Source organism: Myiozetetes cayanensis, unplaced genomic scaffold, assembly GCF_022539395.1.
Source record: "Myiozetetes cayanensis isolate MyiCay16 unplaced genomic scaffold, myiCay2020 scf1, whole genome shotgun sequence".
NCBI lineage: Eukaryota > Metazoa > Chordata > Aves > Passeriformes > Tyrannidae > Myiozetetes > Myiozetetes cayanensis.
The window spans coordinates 3884794-3905066 of NW_026086604.1; the positions used below are offsets into that span (position 1 = coordinate 3884794).

General features: G+C 41.3%; 1 protein-coding gene across 1 annotated transcript in view; it reads left to right on the forward strand.

The window, feature by feature from the left end:
• COL22A1 (collagen type XXII alpha 1 chain) overlaps positions 1 to 20273 on the forward strand; it is a 224706-nt gene that overhangs the window by 60733 nt on the left and 143700 nt on the right. Inside the window, exon 4 of the mRNA XM_050324956.1 lies at positions 5064 to 5138. Within this exon, the coding sequence (XP_050180913.1) occupies positions 5064 to 5138 (75 nt within the window). The remainder of the gene's footprint in view (positions 1 to 5063; positions 5139 to 20273) is intronic.

Genomic DNA, 20273 nt, shown 5'->3' on the forward strand with positions numbered 1-20273 from the left:
TTCTGTCCCTCTCTCCCCCAACTTCACCCACCTTCCTCTTTCTCTCTACTCTTTTTTCATTTTCTTTTATTTTTACCATTTTTTTCTATCCTATTTCCTTTAATTTCTTTTGAAATGGCTTAGAGGCAAAAAGACTTTCACTGTCAGATCATTCAAGTTGTTCTTTTCCAAACTCACAGCCCTACTGTAAATGATTTAACCACAATAGGTTATTAATGCTATTTTAGTGGTAGTGAAAGTTCCCGAGCTGACATGCTCTTCTGACATGTCTCTCCCAGTGCATGGACTCTGTAAGACATATTGTCTCTCATTTTTAAGATATTTGACAGGTTTGGGATGTTTTTTGTAGGGAAGATTTTAAAGAATGATATGGAAAAGCGAGGCTTAAGTCCCTCCTTATCATCAAACAGATCTCAGTATGATTTGCTTATAGAAAAGGGTGTTGCCTGAAGTGAGATCACTTTCAGAAAGCTACATTGTTCTTCCTTGAACAAGAAGCTCATACAAAGCAGGGACATGGGCAGCTTTCTGGGCTGCAAACACACATTGTTGGGTCATGTCCAGCCTCTCATCCACCAGCACCCCCAGGTCCTTCTCCCCAGGACTGCTCTTGATCTGTTCATCCCCAGCCTGGATTGATACCAGGGGTTGCCCCAACCCACGTGCAGCACCACATGGTCTTATTAAACCTTGGTCTTATTAAACCTCATTAGATTCCCATGGGCCCACTCCTCCAGCTTGTCCAGGTCCCTCTGGATGGCATCCCATCCTTCAAGTGTGTCAGCTGCACCACTGAGCTTTGTGTCATCTGCAAATTTACTTACTCAGAGCTTCCTAATCCAGCTAATTATGGGCCTTTGATATGATAATAGTGTAAGGCTATTAAAAATGAAAAATGGTTCATATGTACAGTCAGAGAGCAGTTTGCCTGATCTCACTCACAAAAAAATAATATTTGATATTGAAGCCAGTGAGTAAAGTATTACAGAATGGGAATTATTATGCATCCCTATTCAAGGATTATAATTTTATGAGAAAGAGGTCATCTCTAACAAAACTAATTTCCTTCCATGGAGTTACAGTTTGGTTGATATGGTAACTACCTCGATAAAGTACATTTGTTCTTTGATAAAGTACGTTTTTTCTTGGGCATTGTTAATACATATTGCATAGCATTTGCATTAAAAAGTAACACTCTACAATGGATTAAGAGCTGACTGATCTCATGTAGCAGGTGTCAGTGGAAAGTCATCATTCCTAGTGCAACTGTAAAGGGATATATAGCACTTCTGGTGTTACTAAAAATTTCCATGAACCACTTGGGCATAAATGCAAAATCTTTCTGATAAAAATTGTGGATAAAGCAAACGATTGATAGAATTTTATATAAAGCAGCAGACAGGGAAGAAGTTTCAAACAAGATGTATTTAAAGGCAACTGCAAGCTTTTATAGATTTGAATGACATGGCCAGGGGGACATAATATGGAGAAGAGACTGAAAGCTCATGTCAGTCAGTTATATATTCTCTTCTGCAAATCTCTAAAATGTTTATGAATTAGTAGAGTTGTACCTGCAGTGCAGAGTTTGTTACTCTCCCTGCCATTTGCTCATTGCTGCAAATCCTCTGAGCATCACAAGTGTTTTCTCAAAGATTGGCCTGGAAATAGCAGAAAGAACAGGCATAAACAGTCTTTGACATTAAAATGTTCACCTATATCGGGGATCTCACGCAGGAGAGGGATTTTGTGTTTTCTTCCCTAAGAATGTTCCCCTGGGTGTAGCAATGAGACCTGATGGCTGGTTGGGTATGAGGGATGGGTTGTCAGTCCCACACTCTGCTCCTCTGGACACACACAGCTGTGCTTTTAAATGGGGTGGTAAAGCACCAACCTCTTTTGTGCCTCCCTGAATTATTTTGTAGCTGGAAAGTGAAGCATTGCAATAATTTTCTTTTCCTTGTGGAGTATTTATGCTTGTTATTAGATGCAGGCAGGCAGGGAGGAGCCAAAAGGAGTACAGGACATTTGTAAAATAAATGCTAATGTGAGGCCCCAGTTCTTCAGAGCTGGAAGAAGAGGACAATATTGTCAACTTTGGCCTTTCTATTTTTTGTGGCAAGAGAGTTCTGCACCAAGGCCAAGCTCATGAGTTTGCTGTATAGTCCTGGTTCCATAATAGGAGCTAAAACCAGGAAGACTTTGCTAGCTCATGCTGCTAGGAATCCACAGTTCTTTCTAGTTGGAACTGGTGGAGGGTGTGTAGCATGTGTGTATGTTTGCACAGTGGGGCTCAGAAATGCTGTTCACTGCACTGACTGAGTGCCTGTAACCAGAACAGCATTAGTTGTTAGCAAAGCCAAAATTTAAAGGATCGGTGTAACATCTGCATGGGGCTTATGACACTTCTAATCAAAGCTTTGGTCAGTACAGCCTAGTTTTGAACAGGAATAGAGGTAACCTAACTTTGGCTCTCACAAGTCTTGATGGTTTAAAAAAATTTCCAGTCTTAAATTTCATCTGGCGGAGGAGATCTTCTCTTTTGTGTTGGGAAGTTATGGAGACCTCTGATGTATGGGAAACTGCTGCATGGTTTCACATGCCTAAAGTAGAGACCTAAGTGGGTTTGAGAGTAAGTATCCTGGCTTTCAAACCAACAGGTATCATGAGGCAAAAGAGTAAACTTCTGGCTGAAGTTTACATGAAGTGACCCTGTGCATCAGTCAGTGCTGGTTCCTGGTGTGGTAGGAAAAAAAAATAAATTGGCTATTCTGAATTTTGTCTATAGAAACAACGGATAACACACCCCTGCATGAGTAAGCAGTGTCTATTCTCCCTCACTGCCGCAGCAAAGGGGTGGCTGGATGTGTTTGACTGCTTTTACTGCTGCATTGGTTGTTGGAGCTTCTGGCAATGGCTTTTAAGAGTCCCCTTTCTCTCCATTGAGATGAGAGTGCTTCATCTGCAGCTGATAAACTGAACCATAAATTTATTAGAACAATAAAGCAGAAAAAATATCTGATTTTATTGCTAGGCTTAATCAAACTTTGTGGAATATTGGATTTTTTTTACAAAGAATCAGAAAGCAGGGGGAAGATATAGGGCCTGCTGTCAATGCCCTCGGAAAAGTCTATTTTTTTCTCAGGGTTTCAGATGTATCTTCACAAAAGATTTCAAGGCAGACCTAATGTAGAAAATCTTCAGAGAGCCCTGTCAGATTGTGCCCCAGTGATGAGGGTGTTGCCTGGACTTGGGTCACCTACATCTCCTGGTTCCCCATCCCTTAGGGAGCAGTTGGCTCTTGCAAGCACAATTAATAACACCTAAGGAATAACATACTGAGCACCAGGTGGAGAGGATACAAAATACCATCTGTATCAAGAGGAGTATTGCAACTGCAGAGGATGTGTGTGTTACCATGGGTGTGACTGGGCAAATGAAGAGGGGGGACTTGGCTGTGTTCACCTGGTGAACAGGTGAAAGGACAGTTGTCAGAGAAAGGACAACCTTTTGTTTAAAGGGTGAGAAGTCAAGGGTGCAGTTTTATCATATCCTAAATGATATGATATGGAAGGAAGGCACCTTAAAGATCATCTCATTCTGTTGGTCATCTGTTCTGATGGACACTTTTCATCAGACCAGAGTGCTCAAAGCCCCATCCAATCTGGCCTTGAACACTGATAGGGACAGGACAATCACAGCTTCCCTGGGCAACCTGTGCCAGGGCCTCACCATCCCCACAGTAAAAAATTTTTTCCTAACATCTAACCTAAATCTCTACTCTTTTAGTCTAAAACCATTCCCCCCTTTCCTATCACTATCTGCCCATGTGAAAGGTCCCTGTCCCTCCTTTTGTAAGCTTCCCCTTATGTACTGAAAGGTCTCCCTGGAACCTTCCTTTCTTCAGGCAGAACCTCAGCTCTCATCCTGTCTTCACAGGGGAGATGCTCCAGCCCTCAGATCATCTTTGTGGCCTCCTCTGGAACCACTCTAACAAGTCCATTACATATACTTATATATAAGTAATACAGTATTTATATATTTTTACATATATTGACACACTGATGTTGTTGTTATTCCAATATATGGGGTCTTCTGGTACAAAAAAGATCTTATATTCTCTTTAAACAAATACTTTGAACTACCTGTCCCCATTGTTTACAATTTCCTATTGATCTGGGAAAACAAAGCATAAACAAAAGTGATTTCGAAAGCGTGGTAGGAAAGAGGTGAATAGACAGTTCTCTGTGATAAAGCATTTAACTGAGATTGTGTTGACACTAATTGGGAGCATGAGAAATGGCTGACAAAAACTGGGTGTTTTCATGACTCTTTGAAATCTGTGTACAGGGGTGAATATTTTTCAACATTTTAGTCATATTTAACTCTTTCTTCTTGAACAGCCACAAGGAGCAGACAGGTGGTTCTGGAGTAGCGTTAACATGGGAATCACACATAACACTGTGAGATATAGGACAGTGTGCCTCACATTTTGTCCCTGGCACTCTCCTATGGTGGGACCTTTGTGTGATTAAAGTAATTTCCTTGGTCTGAGCTTTGTATTCCCTTTCCTTCACAACATTTCAGGTTTGAGGTTTTCCTGTGTAGGAGCTGTCCTTTCTGAAAACTTTGGGCAAGACTCTGGAGTCAGCTGGGTCTTCAGAACTTCCCTTCCAACCAAGATGGGAGTGGAGTCACAGTCTATATTTTCTTAAGTTTTTGTGACTTTCATGCAGGTTTACAGACAGGAGAAAGAAAAAAAACACACAACAGAGTGTTGTCCTAGCTGAGAGAAAGTCTCAGGTCATCTATTCTGCTTGTCTTCTTGTCTAGCCAGTCAGAAAAAAATGGCTGAAGTCCCGACATAGTATATTGGGTCTCTTGTCCATCATGCAGTTAGGGGGTAGGAGAGAGGAAGGATGTGCAGAGAATGGGTCAGAATTATTGCTGAGGGACCATGTGCAATTGTTGAACAAAACCCAGAAGGTCAGTCTTTATTAGTTCTGTAGCCTCCAAAATGATGTGTTTCCTTGTGATAATTTTTTCCTGGTCCTTTTGATTTTCAGATGTTCTGTGTCCAAATGTCCACGTGGAAGGAGATCGATTCAAACACACCAGTGGGGGGACTGATGAGATTCCAGGTAAACAGACACTCTCTTCTGCTGTATCTCTGGGAACTGAAATAGTATAACTATATGTTTCATTATACCTTTCCTAGTTAGAGTTTATTCCAACATATTTATTTATTTATATTTATTCCAACATGTATTCAGTGGCAGAGAAGTATATTAGAAACTATTGGGCTCAGAAAGAGTTATCTGTTGATAGTCAACAAGAAATTAATAGAAAGATTTCTTTTTATATGACTAAAATAAAAAAAAAAAAAAAGTAAAATGAAAGGAGTTTGGTTTAGTAGCTAGAGGAGTTTTGGAGATCACTTTTTTTTTTTTTTTACCACTCTACATTTAGTGAGTTTTAATGTCCATTTATTTGATCTGTGACTGCTGTGGGAAAGCCAAGCAAAATGGATGAACCACTAAAGAAATGCTTATGTGCAGATAGATAGATAGATTGATATAGATATAAATGAATCTTTACTGAAGGATTGGTGAGCACTGCTGAAAGATCAAGAGGAAAGCCAGTCTGGTGATATCTCTGCTTTTTTTTGGGAGCTCTGATATATCTTTTCAGCCAGTTGAAGGACTTAATCTGTCAGATATATGCATGGACATTCCTCTTTTCCAGCCCCTCAAGACTGTTTGAGCTCTTGGCAGAGAAAATGTGTCCATCAAGGATGTATTGGGAATATCTATGCCTGACCCAAGAACATAAGTCACTGCAGTGGCTCTTCTGCAACTTGATTAGGAGTAGAAATGGTCAATGTTGGACAGCTTTGCTACTCACTTGGAGTTTTTCCATTGGGGGATTTTTGCTGCCTGCACAGAATATCAGCCCAACTGTGCTATCTGTAGGCAACTCATTTTGGCTGCAGCCTGATTACATCCAAGCCTGTGATAATGTTGGGTGGTAACATCTTTTCTGGTCATTAAGCCCAAGTTCATAATCGCCAAACACCTATTTTGAACTGCTGTCTATTGATAGATCTTGAATTAACCTGTCCTGACAGTCCTCCTGTCCCTGGGCTGAGCAAACTTCAGAGCTGTTCAGCAACAGCCCTACTGATTCTGAATTAACCTCTTTGCAGTAGAAGTTGCTGCTCAAAATCAGTAGAAGGATTGTGTCCCTTCTCAGATGATCATCTTCTATGTGATTCTTTTCAGAAGAATGGAGGTGGAAATGGCTGCCTATATGAGTTTTGAGTATCTTCAAAGATGAATATTCCACAGGTCCTCTGGGCAATGGCTCCAGTCCTGTCAATATCATACTGATTTTTTTTTTTTCTGTAATAGGGAATTCCCTAAGTAGAATTTAATTTATTGCAACATATCTGGTTAGGCGGATAGCTTAGGGCTGTCATTTATTTGACCTGAGGAACCTCTGTTCACTGTGAAGTGTAAATGTTCACCATGCCATACAGTGGTTTAACAACCAGTTAGGATAGTCGATAGGATAGGATAGTCGAACTATTTGATTAAAAGTCATGATTCCAACAATACAGAGGATTTATAGAGGACTCCTGATTGCTTCTACCTGGTGAGAAAATTAATTTTTTCTGGTTCCTGTTCCTGGTGGCTAGGAAAAAGTATGCCTCCTCCCTGGAAAAAACGTAATGGATGTTCTGAGTCTGCTAAGGCTTTTTGTGCTGCTGGTGATGGGTCATGTAGGACCAAAATGCTGTTCCACTCCTTATGTGCTCCTTACTTAGTCTGCAGCATTTTCTGAAGACTCTGGGCTCCTGGGTCCAATTCCAACAGAAAATCATTGTCTTCTTCCAGCTAAACTGGAAAATATGCAGCACTGAGAGGGAAGCTGTTCCTCTGCTATTCAGGTCCTCATATGCAAGAGGATTTGAAGGTAACACCTGTGCCTTGTGCTCCAGATGGAACCAGAATTGATCTTTGCCCAGCAGGTTCCTATTTTTATAGTACAAGCAAAAATATAAGTTAAAACATAAAAGGAGAAACTTTGTAACATGAAGGGGAACAGTGGTGTCACTGAGGCTGAGGGTAGTGAGGGTGGCTCCAAGCATAAACAAATAACTGCAACCAAAAACCACATTTGATCTGGAGGAGAGCAAACATTCTAAACTAGGTAAATCTCATATATCTGAGCTCCAGGAAGCATTTGTTGAGTACTGTATTGAAAGTCACTGCTAAAGTGAAAAAGGGTAGAGATTAATAAATGTAAAGTGAGACAGAAACTGGTTGGCAGTGAGACAGTTAAGAAGTTTCTAGGAAAGGAAATAAGTCAGAGGGCAGGCAGTGGTGAACTTCATCAGAGTCTAGTTTTAAGTCTAATCTCTCCTGTGAGTTTCCACTCTACAGATCAGGATCAAATATCCTTGAAGGAGGAACAGGTTGGCCCCAAAAACAGGTTATTTTCCCAATTGACTTGGGACTATTAGTCTAAAAGGCCTTTTATGGTAGGTATGGATCAATAAGAGGACTATAAACTATAAACTCATACTGTGGAAAGTGATGGTGTCTTAGTAGATGTTTGTACATCACAGTGCTGCACAGCTGGGGAGAAGGCAAAGATCATTATTGGCAGAGCAAAGTAGGGAAGAATTTGTGAGACTGGACAGGCCTTTGGTTACAGCTTATCTAGAAAAGGGTGTTCCAACATCTCCTTAGCTCAGGAAAGATGGATTTGGCCTTGAGGAGCTATTAGTGTGTTCAGGAGACAGAAACAGGCGAATAAAAATCTGGGTTTGGTTAATCTTGCAGTGTGCAGGTGGAAAGGGGAGATACTATTGCTTCCTGTAAATAAATCAGGGAATAGCAGGAGGGAGATAGGGGAATGACTCAAGCTGAAGGACAAAGGCAATAATAAGAAATAGCTATCAGCTGTTTAAGAGACACATTCAAGGCATTAGAAGGAGATTTCAAACTGTCAGAGATATGAAGTACTGGGACTAGAGGTGAAGTAGTACTAATGGAGACAAATAAACAGCGATGGATAGTCATGAGTCCTCTCATAGCAGAGGTTTGTACTCTATGACTCTGTGGTATCAAGACATTTAAAGAAAAAATTGCTAACTGTGGCATTCTGGAGGGGCTGCTACAGTGAAAGCAGACTGCATGAGGCAAGAATATATAGGCAGATTTACTCTACTACTGATACAAATTTTGGCAGTGAAGGGAAACAGCGTCTGCTTAACAGTACGTAACACGAATTCAGAATATAATATTGCTGGATGAATTAGAAATCACACAGGGAATTTTGAAAGAAAGCAAGAAATCTTGGTTAGAGTATCAGTATAAACATTGCTCCTTTTCCAGAAAATCCAATATTTTAAAACAATGCTAAATGATGGCTTAAAAAAAGTTCTCAGAACATTCTTACTACACTTTTTTTAAAGAGAAATGAAGACAAAAGAGGCTTTAACTCATCTGTCCTTAAGTATTTGATATAAACTCCCACTTATAATACTTTATACCTCTTATTATGCTGAATTGTCATTTTCATTCCATCAGCATTTAGCAGAGGATCATGACCAGGCAGGAAAACACAATGATAACCTTTTGCACCCTGAAGATGTGCCACTTGTGTATTTTTAAGACCCATAATATCGCATCAAAACAACACATGAAAGTTATTCAGAATGAATTATACGTCTTGAGGTTTTAGAACTTCACATTTGAATGATTTGTATTTTAAACTAGACCTGCAGGACATGGGATTTGGTTGCAGAAATCTGGATGATCCCTAGAATTAACAATGAGCTGAGCCCTAGCCCTGAACATTAGTTACCAGAGCAGATAATACTCCTCAACAGGTACTGACTGCTGCTTTCAGGGGAAATCTGCCACAGAAGTAAAGAAAGTCTGCAGTGATTTACACAGAGTTCTAGAAAAATAAACTTGGGGGAGGGACAATTCTGATCACTACATGGCATTATCCATCCCACACTAGATAGTGTTTAATGGGGTAAGGGAGGAACATGAAAGCACTGACTTTAACTCCTAAGTAGTCAAGCTGTGTGTATGAACAACAGGAGAAATTGCTTTATGGGTTGTACCACAGATTGACCTCAGCCTCCAACTCCCTTCCCCATCTCCAAAACCTCCATGTGCAAATGAGCAAAATGCCAACACATTTATGACCTCTGTGTTTTTCTGTAACTCTATAAAGGGTATTGGGGCATTTTACGATGAAAGCACTGGTTGTAAAACTAGTACCCTCCAATTATAGGCTGCAGTGGCCGTGTTTAACTGTCAGTGTGTCTCCAGTGTCCTGTGGTTTGCAGCACAGGGTTCACATTCCAGAGATGCTGGTGACTCACAAGCTAATTACAGTATCCCTGGAACTATTTATACTTGCCCAACTAAAACACGCTGTAGTAAGAGAAAACTGGAGTGTCCAGGCTGCTGAACCCACAGAATGAGCACATTAGACCATGGTCCTCACAGGAAAAAAAAAAAAGGTGTATTTGTGGTGCCTGCATGACAGGCACTTTGCCCTGTCTCTGCATTTGGCAGTTGTCTCGGGAAGCCCCAGAGAGGCCAGTGGATAGTCCATGAATAGCTGCAGAGATTTGTAACAGTTCCCTGTCTTTGGACAGTGGATGCACAGGCACAGTGGTCACCAGCAAAGGCTGCACGTGTGCAGTGATGGTGAAGCTGGTTATCTGTGCAGACAGCAGCCACTCTCCTCTCCATCCCTGGAGTTAGACACACACAGGCAGGACTGGAAGCAGCTGTGACATTTATGGGAGATGGGGCAGAAGGATGAAGTTTGGCTGTGCCATGGCACAGTAACTTGCTCTCGTGTTTTTCAGTGACCCATCACTAGACAACAATAATAATGGGATAGGACTCATGGCTTCTTATTTCCTCCTCCCCCCACACTTGCTTTAGGAAGTCCCCCAGATAATTTGAAACTGGGCTGAGCTGAATTTGAAACTGGGTTCCTGAGATACATCTGGCTATAGCTGCTGTGTCTCGTAAGAAGCAAATAGAGAAAGCAACAGCTGACCTCTACCTGTAGTCACAAGTTATTTGAGTCTCCTGTGAGCTGGAGAAAATGGTTGGACTTGTGCTGTGAGGTGGATTTGTCCTTTGGGCTGGAAGATGTGATACTTGCAGTGCAGGTGACCTTATCAAGTTCCTTTTGGCTTGTTTTTTGGGATACAATGTACAAGTCTTATGAAGAGCAGCTGAGGGAACTGGAGTTGTTTAGCCTGGAGAAAAGGACGCTCAGGAGGGACCTTATTGCTCTCTACAAATACCTGAGAGGAGATTGTAGTGAGGTGGGTGTCAGTCTCTCACTCCAGGTAACGAGTGACAGGACTAGAGGAAATGGCCCTCAAGTTATACAAGGGGAAGTTTAGTTTGGATATTAGGGTAAATGTCTCCACTGAAAGGATGGCCAGGCACTGGAACAGGCTGCCCAGGGAACTGGTGGAATCACCAAACCTGGACGGATTTTAAAGACATGTAGGTGTGTCCCTTCGGGACATGGTTAAGTGGTGAACCTGACAGTGTTGGATTAATGTTTGGAGTTGATAATCTTAGAGATCTTTTCCAGCCATAAGTACTCTGTGATTCTATGATTCTACTGTACAATAGTTAGTCTCAACACTGTAGCTTAGATCACTCCACTTAAAAGGTCTTTGAAGTTTTTCAGAGGTTGATGAATGGTTCACTCATGTTCAAGGGCATGTTAATACCCAGTAACTCCAAGAAAACCAGTTCAATTACCAATAAGTCACCTGTGGCTTCTAAGGATAGCCACTGCAGTCCTGTGGCTGGCTCTAACACGTGCATTAGATGTGCACTGGGGCATGCCCAGTGTCCAAATTCCCCAGTTATCCAGCATGAAGACATTGGTTTCTTTTGGGCCTGTGTGCCAAGCAATTTCCTTTCTACAGAAAGGAAGGAATTGGGGAGTGAAAGTGTAAAAACGCTCAACAGGGAGTAGGGGGTCACCAACGCATGCATCGGGATTAGGAGCCTGGAAATACCAGAGCATCCTGCAAAGTAGTGCAGAGCCATGCTGTCATCAACGGAGCTGGGGTGAATTCTTTGAATAAAAAACCCCATGTTTTAAGTGAATTTTTTTCTTAGTTTGGTCAGAGAGGTAGCTATTACCTGAGATCATGGATCTCAGTGGACTTCTGGCACTGTGAATGACCTAGGCATCAGATCTGTGCTGGAGCAGGCAATCTGGCTGAGCCACTCAAAGACATCAGGAAACCTGGAGAGTGAATGCTGAAATTACTTAAAAATGTGCTACTGCAGGAATTAAGCTGGTAACAGCTGAGCAGTCCCTGTAAAGGCTTTCCCTGGTCTGAGTGTCAGCAGTGACAAATTCTGACTTCTGCATTCACACAAAAGGTTTAATAAGGGTTAACCCTGCACAGAAATATACACATGAATTATTCAGATCTACCTGCATATTAAACAAAATACAATAAATCTGTCCCTAAAGGCATCTTTTTTTTTCTCACACAAGTTAAACAAGTCAGGTCTTTTTCTTATTCCAGTGAATTTGAGGTTGATGAAAAGGAAATAATCTAAATTTTCACTGTTCATAGCCCAAGACACAACCAGTTCTTTGGCTATAAAAAGACTAATAGATTGTCTAACCATGAGATACTTTCAGGTATTTCTTAGTCCAAATATTTTAGCTTAATTCTACTTCAGAAACCTCCCATGGATTTTTCATCAGTGCAAGCTTTCTGGTCATGGTACACACATGATGAGAAGAAGGAATATATAGAAACTCAACAAACTGCTTCCAGTGTTTGGAGTTAAATTAGTCTGTCTGATGTGAATGCTCTCTCATGAGAGCTGTGCTCAGGCTTTGTGATACTGGTAGATCTAATCTGTATTGTAGTGATCAACAGACATAAACCATCACTAAAGTTTCTTAAAGAGAAGTCTCTACATTCTTTCCTACTAGGCCTTGTTCATCACACCTAAAATTAATGGGAATATTTTTATTTTCATGATTAGCTTAGTGGTGCAGTTTTCCCATAGCCAAGACAGCATGACAAGGAGAATCTGGCAGGTCTTAGTAAGAAGTTTTTCCTCAAATATCTTTTCTTACACTAAAAATAGTACTAATTTCTTGTACAAGAAAGAAGTAAGAATTGTTGTTAGTTATATTGAATTCATCAGTACTGCCACTCTGGGCTCCTAAAAACCTACCTGCTGTCATTTGTCTCAGCTATATCTGTACAGTCCTCTTGGTTGTCACCAATAAAACCATTATTCAAAGAGGTGTGGAGTTCTCCCCTTCCCAAGGCTATTCCAAGAAATGAGTTTGCAGATGTGCCATTTTATGGTTTTCTGGAGGAACACAGAGCACCTTGACACCTGAGGGACTCAAAAGAGGCCTTCAAAATAAAGGAACTAATTAAAACCAGAACGCAATACAAACAGCCCTGGTAAATTTGGCTGGTGTAAGCCTATCTGGCATACAAGGACATCAAAGGAATAATGAACTCCCATTTAATCTTGTAAATCACTGGAGTAGGAAAGACGCTGAAAGAAGGCTCATGGCACAAAGCCAGATGTCCATCACTGAGAAAATGGAGATGACTTTAACAGGAAAAAAAATCCTTCAGTAATGCGGCAAAGAGTTCAGTGTCAAAACCAGCTTTCAGTGTCATTCAATATGCCACTTGCAACTGCCCAAAAACTGGGAGGCAAAAGGGTAAAGGGGACCAGGGGACTGATGCAGATAAACAGAACAATGCATCACAGAAAATGGAGTGTTATTAACACGAGATCAGGTGTTGAAAGGTGCTGCCTCAGACACATGAATTTATTTCCTGTTTTAACAGCAGACTGGGGGATAGATTACAACAAATTTACACCAGGTGTGATGGCTAGGAATGTGTATTCACTTATTTGATTCCATTTTTTTTCTTCTCTCTCATACTGTATCTTTGGCCAAATTTTCTTACTGGTTTATGTCTATTTTATGTTTTCCTGAAATGCCACCTTTTCTTTCCTGAGCAAGGATACCAAGTGCTGTATTTGGCCCCTCTGTTTTTGGATGAAGCTTCAGACTGGTGTTTCTGAAACAGTGGCCCCATATTTCTGTCCAGTGACTGCCTCCTCAGCTGCCTCGCTGCCTCTGGAAGCTTGCTCCTTTTTGAAGTATAACTGCATTATATATCTCAAATATGGTTTCTTCTCCTTGTAATCCCAAATGTCAACTGGTGCTCGAGCAGAGATCAATCTCTTTTTGTGGTCTATGTGAGACTCTTGTGGTTTTCTTCTTTGCTGGGGCCAAGGAAAAGTATAAATTATGTCTTCCAGGATCGTGATACAGAGAAAGCAAAGCAGGTCAACAGCCTGAATGGTGGCATCATGTACTGGGGGTAAATCTGACTTATAATTTTATAAAATTGAGACTGTCTAAAATAAGGTGCTCTAAGCCACTTTATTGAGTGTGATCTACAAGATAATAGGCTTGCTGGAAGATATCTCCTTCATGCTGGTGTAAGACCTGTCCCATGTGCTTCAGCAAGGCCTCATTATTAGCTTAAGCTCTTAGCTGGTCTCCTTACGGAAATCTGGGGATCTGGTGAGAAGAAAGTCAGGTCAGCATGAAGTTCTGCTTAAATCCCAGCTGCAACATCAGTGGAAACAAAGGGTAATTGGTTAATGGCAAGAACCTCTTTAAAACACTCTTGAGGCCTTTAATCTACAGGCTTTGGAAAGTTTTATAGTTCCAAAATTCCCTTACAAGTTTCTTGTAAAATTTAGGAAACTAATTTTTTTTAATGACCTGTGCAACCCCTTTAGCCTCCGCTTCACTGCTTCATGCAGGGCTTGTGGGCAGCCAATAAATCTCTGGTTTGTTCCTTCAGAGGTTCATTCCTTAATGCTTTGGGTACAAGTCAGATAACTGCTGGTGGCTGATGATGATGAATCAAACTGCTGGGAGTGCTGAATGTGGGGTGAATGATACATGTAAAAACAAACAGCTCCTTCTTCTATCTTTGCTGAAGAGTTGGAATACAGTGAACTCTGTATCTTTTGTAACTCTTTGGAAGTTGTTTCTTCTGACAGCCAGAGACAGTCAGGAAAAAAATTATTCCAGCCAGCCACCTTCTTTCAAATTCTTTTTTTACAAACATTTGCAATGAGACAGGTCTAAGCAGTATCTGAGCTGCAAGACTCATCTACCTGGACCTGTGCAAAGCATTGAACACTGCACTGCATGATGTGCTTGTGTCTAAATTGGACAGACATGGATTTAACAGATGGACTTGGATAAGGAATTGGCTTGTGCTCAAATTGTTGTGGTCAATGGCTCAATGTCCAAGTGGAAACCAGTGGCAAGTGGTGTTCCTTGGGGGTTGGAATTGGGACTGATGCTGTTTGACTTTCTCTTTGGTGACACAGACAGTGGGATTGAGTGCAGCCTCAGCACTTTTGCCGACCACAGCAAGCTGTGTGGTGCAGCTGACATACTGGAGAGAAGGGATGGCATCCAGAGGGACCTTGACAGACTTGAGAAGTGGGCCTTTGTGAACCTCAGGAAGGTCAACAAGGCCAAGTACAAGGTGCTGCATGTGAGTCAGAGCAACCCCAAGAGCAAATACAGGCTGGGTAGAGAATGCATTGAGAGAAGCCTTGAGAAGAAGGAGTTGAGGTTGCTGGTGGATGAGAAGCTCAACATGCCTGGGCAATGCACTTGCAGCCCAGAAAGCCAACCACATCCCGGGCTGCATCTAAAGCAGTGCTGGCAGCAGGTCAAGGGAGGTGATTCTGCTCCTCTTCTCTGCCCCTGGGAGACCACACCTGGAGTGCTCTATCCAGCTCTGGGGGCCCCAACATAAGAAGGACATGGAGCCTTTGGAGAAAGTCCAGCGAAAGCCACAGAGACAATCAGAGGGCTGGAGCACCTTTGCTATGGAGACAGGTTGAGAAATTGGGGATGTTCAGCCTGGAGAAGAGAAGGCTGCAGGGACACCATTTCAATCTTCCAGTACTTAAAGAGAGCTGACAAGAAAGCTGGAGATAGGCATTTTAAAAGGGTATGTAGTGACTGAACAAGGCAGAATGGCTTCAAGGAGAAAGAAAGCAGGTTTAGATTAGATATAAGGAACAAACAATTCACAGTGGTGAGGTTTTCCAGATAATTTATGAATGCCCAATCCCTGGGAAGTGTTTAAATCCAGGTTGAATGGGACCCTGAGCAACCTGGACTAGTGGAAGGTGTCCCTGCCCATGGCAGGGGAATTGGAACTATGTGATCTCTAAGGTCCCTTCCAACCCCAAACATTCTATGACTGTGATCCTATGATTTTATGGTTGTATGACTCTAGCCTTCCCCATTGCCCAGATTGCCATGAGCAAACAAGTGACACTTGTAGGCCCCACAGGAATGCTGGAACAGTAAGAAAATTTGGTATCTGGCTGCTTCGTCATTGACCCCAGTGTTGTCATCACAGGCATCTCACCAACCCACGCAGCAGATCATCAATGAAGAGGAAAAGACCTTTCTGAGTGCCTCCTGCCAGCACGCCAGAAAGACTAGGACACTGAATGATGACACCATCAGTGTGCACCTCACCCCCTCCAAAACACTACTTCCTGTTGCCAAGTGGAACTATTGTTGGGGTAGTGCTTTACTGATATGGATGTGGGTAATTTTGTTGTGGTGGAAGAGCCTCGGAGATGGAGACTCCAGTGAGCTCTTAAAAATATTCCTAAAATCTGATACTCTCTCAGCTCTTGACATGATTTCCTTTCCTGTGAAGGAAGAAATGTCAGGAACTGCAAAAATACTGTAGCAGATGATGGCTACTATAACAATAACAGCAAAACATGATGAATAAAGTAGTAGGTCTCTCCTATAGGATTTGGACACTTTTACTTCTATCCCAGTCCTGAATTGAGACACATCTTGCCTGTCCAGAAACAAAACAGCCTAGAACACTGTGGAAGATTAGGACTCCAAATGTTTAGATATAGTAGAAGAAAAATAACTCTCATTTACACTCTGATTTCATATAACTAATTTTCAGACATATTAAATACACAGTGTAATTTTAGAATATGGCATGATAACATTTTTTTTTCTCTTATTTCTAGAGTATGTATTAGCACAGAAAGTAACTAAGAAAGATAAGAAAAACAGGGCTTTTTATAGTGGTGATAACCTTGCAGACCATACTGGAGGAATTAAAAGGGACATTGAGGATCTAGTGAGCATATGAGCTCTTCCTTGTGGACACAGGCCATCCATGGAAGCTTTCAAGACTGCAGAAATATTAGGCAAGAAAATTGACAAGATCATGTATTTGCTGAAAGACTCCCAAGTGATACAGTTTTCATAGGAATTTTTACACTTCACTGGTCTACAATAAAGTTTATTGCCATTGGCTATCCTCTAGTAAAAGTAATATGCACTATTTTACCACAGTCTGTAGAGATTGCTGTTTTCAGAAGTCTCAGAGAACCAGTAGATGATCACAACCTCCCTGATCTTGGATGTTGGTGATCCCTTATCAATGCATTGACAAGGTTTATAATTCAGCTGAGAGTTTGAGCAAGACCAGAGTAAGGAGCATTTACTGAAGGAGCTGTTTTGTTTGATATTAGTGCTTTTGTCTGGCAGTCTTCCATAATAAATATATTCTGGACACCACACTCCAGTGCCTTTCCTGATTCCTTTCTCACCTACTTTCCACATTCCTTTCCAGGTTGTTGTCTCACCAAGAACTTTCACAATTAGAAGTACTTTATTAGAAGTGGTTCCCCCTGTGAGTGTTATCTTGGGATCCTTAGGGATGCAAAGGAGGAGACTTTTCTCAGAAAACTTCTTTGGGCAAAATAAGTAGTCACTGGCTCTGTTCTACCTTAAGAAGTCTTTCCAGATGTGCTCACTGCTGTGTTTTCTGGCTACTAAAACTTACCTTTGTTGCTCTGTTTTTCAGGGTTTGGATGCTGTTTTAATTCTGTGAGTTTTTGCCCCTGAACTCAGGTCAGGAAAATCTCAACATTCACAACAGCTGCCACTACACTGCCCCTATCAGATCCTTAATGGAGCCAGGCAGAAATCCAGCTCATACTCAGGGCAACCAAGCATGTCCCCTTTAGTCTGGTCTTCAGATAATTATCTTGCAAAATAGGTTGTAGGACCACAGAACGAATACAGAGCTGTTTGATCATCCTTTGTCCGTGCTTTAGGGTGTTGCGTGCAGCGTGGACATCTGTCCTGCGAAAGAGAATCTGGCTGTATATTACAGTTTGATGATGTATAAATTGTCCAGTGCCAAGTTTTGCCATCTTCTCCCTGTATCAGGAAGATCTGGGTGTGTTTTCTGATTCTGGAAAACAGGCTGCTTCCTGTAAGGGGGTTATTACTTACGGGTAACGAGACATTCGGCTGATTTGATCAGCAGAGCAGTGCATAAGAAATTACTTTTCTAGCCAAGTATGCTGTTACAAATCTGAGCTTCTCTTTCAGCAGACTATTTTAGTTTTAATATGGACTAGGGTCTGCTGCTTTTCAGGAGATGTAATCATGTTAGAGGGTTTCGGTGGCCCCATATTGTTTCAGAAGCTCTAATGAAGTAAGAGGCTTATGATCAAAGACAGTCTTATTAAACGCCATGTTTATGTCATTACTGATTAAACAGTTTATAAGCCAGTTGGGAAACCACACCTGCCCTGGTACACAAACCTTTTAAATTAAAGCAACTGAGACCAGGAAAGCCCCACCCTTTCACCCTGTGCTTGAGTAAGGTGCAATAGTAACCTTTGTCCTTGACAATTTAGGCAGGGGTGTTCTTTCCCATTTACTTGTAGAGAGCACTGGAAAGTTATGTATGGGATCTCTTTCCATATGTCACTGACAATGTGGTGCTTCCTTGGTGGTAGAAAAACAAAAGAACAGCCCCTGTTTTTCCTGTAAGTCCAGCACGAAAATGCTATATGACACATTAAACTGTACGGGGAAAGTCCTCAGTAAGCAGCTTTCAATGCACTGTTAGTGGAAAAAACAATGCCAGGGAAATATCCTGTTCAAGAGCTGGAGAAATGATTACAGCATTGCTTTTTTTATTTTTATTTTTATTTTACATCATTACTGTGGTTCAAGATTTAAACTCTAAAAGCTTCATGCTGTCTCCCTCACAATCCAAGTTCCAGTCCTAAAGTCAAGGGGACATACTCCATCCAAATTGCTTCCAGGCACATTAAATAAACAAAATGATAGCAGTAATAGTAGTACTAACAGTAGTAATACTACTAGAATACTACTAGTAGTGGTTGTGGCAACAGAAATAATGTACTTGTCCTCTGGCTGAAATAATCTTAGAGGTTACTTTAAGTCACAAATTCATTTGGAGGTTTTCCTAGGTGTTTTCTTCCCAGTTTCACCTTGGCAATCTGTCTTGACTACTTTCTGAGCTCAAATAACAGTACTTCTGGTTTGTTTGTTTCTTCTCCAGAAGAGATTTTGAAAATCATAGTTGATTAATCAAGCTGACAGCTGAATTTAAAAATCTGCAACTTTTACTCAATCCTGATGGTAAATGAGGCAATGTAAACATAAGTTATGTGTGATTAGTTAATATTTTTGTCCTCTTTTGCTTCACTAACTGTACAAAATGGAGAGCATTCCCTACAAGCAGAATACATCTCACAAAACTTCAGTAATCTGAGAATTCCTGTATGAGCTCCCTTTCTGATGACTGGAAAGAGTTAGGCACTGCCTAGTAGGGCTTCAGCCTGCCCTCAGATCAGTCTGAGACAGTTGTGATGGGCTGTCTTCTTAAAGACTCCTATATTTCTCTGCTGACTCAAAAGGGAACTGAGGAAACTTGCACACACCAGATGTCTCCTCTTCAGACAGCTAAAATTTGGTGAGATACGTCTCATCCTTGGTAGAGTTATTAGTTTTTTAGTGCATGGCCTGATGACAAGTTTTCTGTAATGCTACTGAAATCCTTCAACAACCAAAGTGTCCATTACCTCGAAGGCCTCTGGTTTGCAATGGAGTATCCAGTAGTGGAGGTTATCTCACCAGCTGCAGACCTTTACTAGATGAGGTTTAGTGTGCAGCTAGTGGAAGCATCCTAAGCTTTCTTCATGTCAAGGAAGAGAAACACAACATTTTGACATCTGTTTTAGTGTGAGATCTTTCCCTAGAAGCATCTGTATTTGACTTTCTGTGCCAAACTGAATGAGAGTCTCTGTTATCATCCTGTCTCGAGAGCTGACATGTAGCCAGATGAACCCCATGTGAAGTGCTCAGTGACCAAAGAAGCACAGAATGGTTTGGGTGGAAGGGGACCCCAAAGATCAGCTAGTTCCAATCCCTCTGCCGTGGGCAGGGACACATTTCACTAGACCATGTTGACCAATGCCCCATTCTCCCTCTGAGGATAGTGGAGGCATTATCTAATTTTGACACAGAACAAATTAATAGTGTGATTAAATCAAATCCTTTCACTGGTTTTGGGTGTTGACTCTAAGACATCTGAAGTCTTATCTTTCCCATGGACCTGCATGACGTTTTTCGAAGAACATCCCTCATATGTAATTTAATGGAAAAATATATAAAGGAATTTACAATTTACCAATCCATAGCCGAATGAGGAAAATCTTATTATGATTTACTTGTATGCTTTATCTAATCCTGAACGTAAATGAGATTATGTTGTGAGCGTGACTTCATTACAACAAGTTCTGTTTGCAAAATAGTTTGCTTATGTTTCATAGTGTTATTTAGGCTTTTGAAACTGCATTTTGATAGGAAATCTCAGAGGAAAAACAAAAAAAGGGATTGATTGAATCTGACTCTTAACTCATTTCCACTGGGAAAACATAATAATGTGCCCTCCTTCAGAGTTGCTCATGATGTGAACCTTTGCTTGAGTTGCCAGGGAAAAAGGGAGCAACTTTGGGTCCGAGCTAATGCTGGGAAAACTCAGCAAGGTATTCTTGTCTCACTGTATCTTGCACATGTGTATTTTTAGCAATAGGGATTCTCAAGCTCTGTGAGATGAGCAATACTTCACAGCTTGGGGCTTCTGGTGACCTGACATAATGATGTCACTTGGGCAGCATTTCAGGCTTCGCCATCCACAGCTCATCTCCTGTGAATGGTTAACAATTTCCCTCCCCAGTCACTGTGGTCCCTTCCTGCCAGCAATGCTCAATTGCCTTCCTCACATTCCT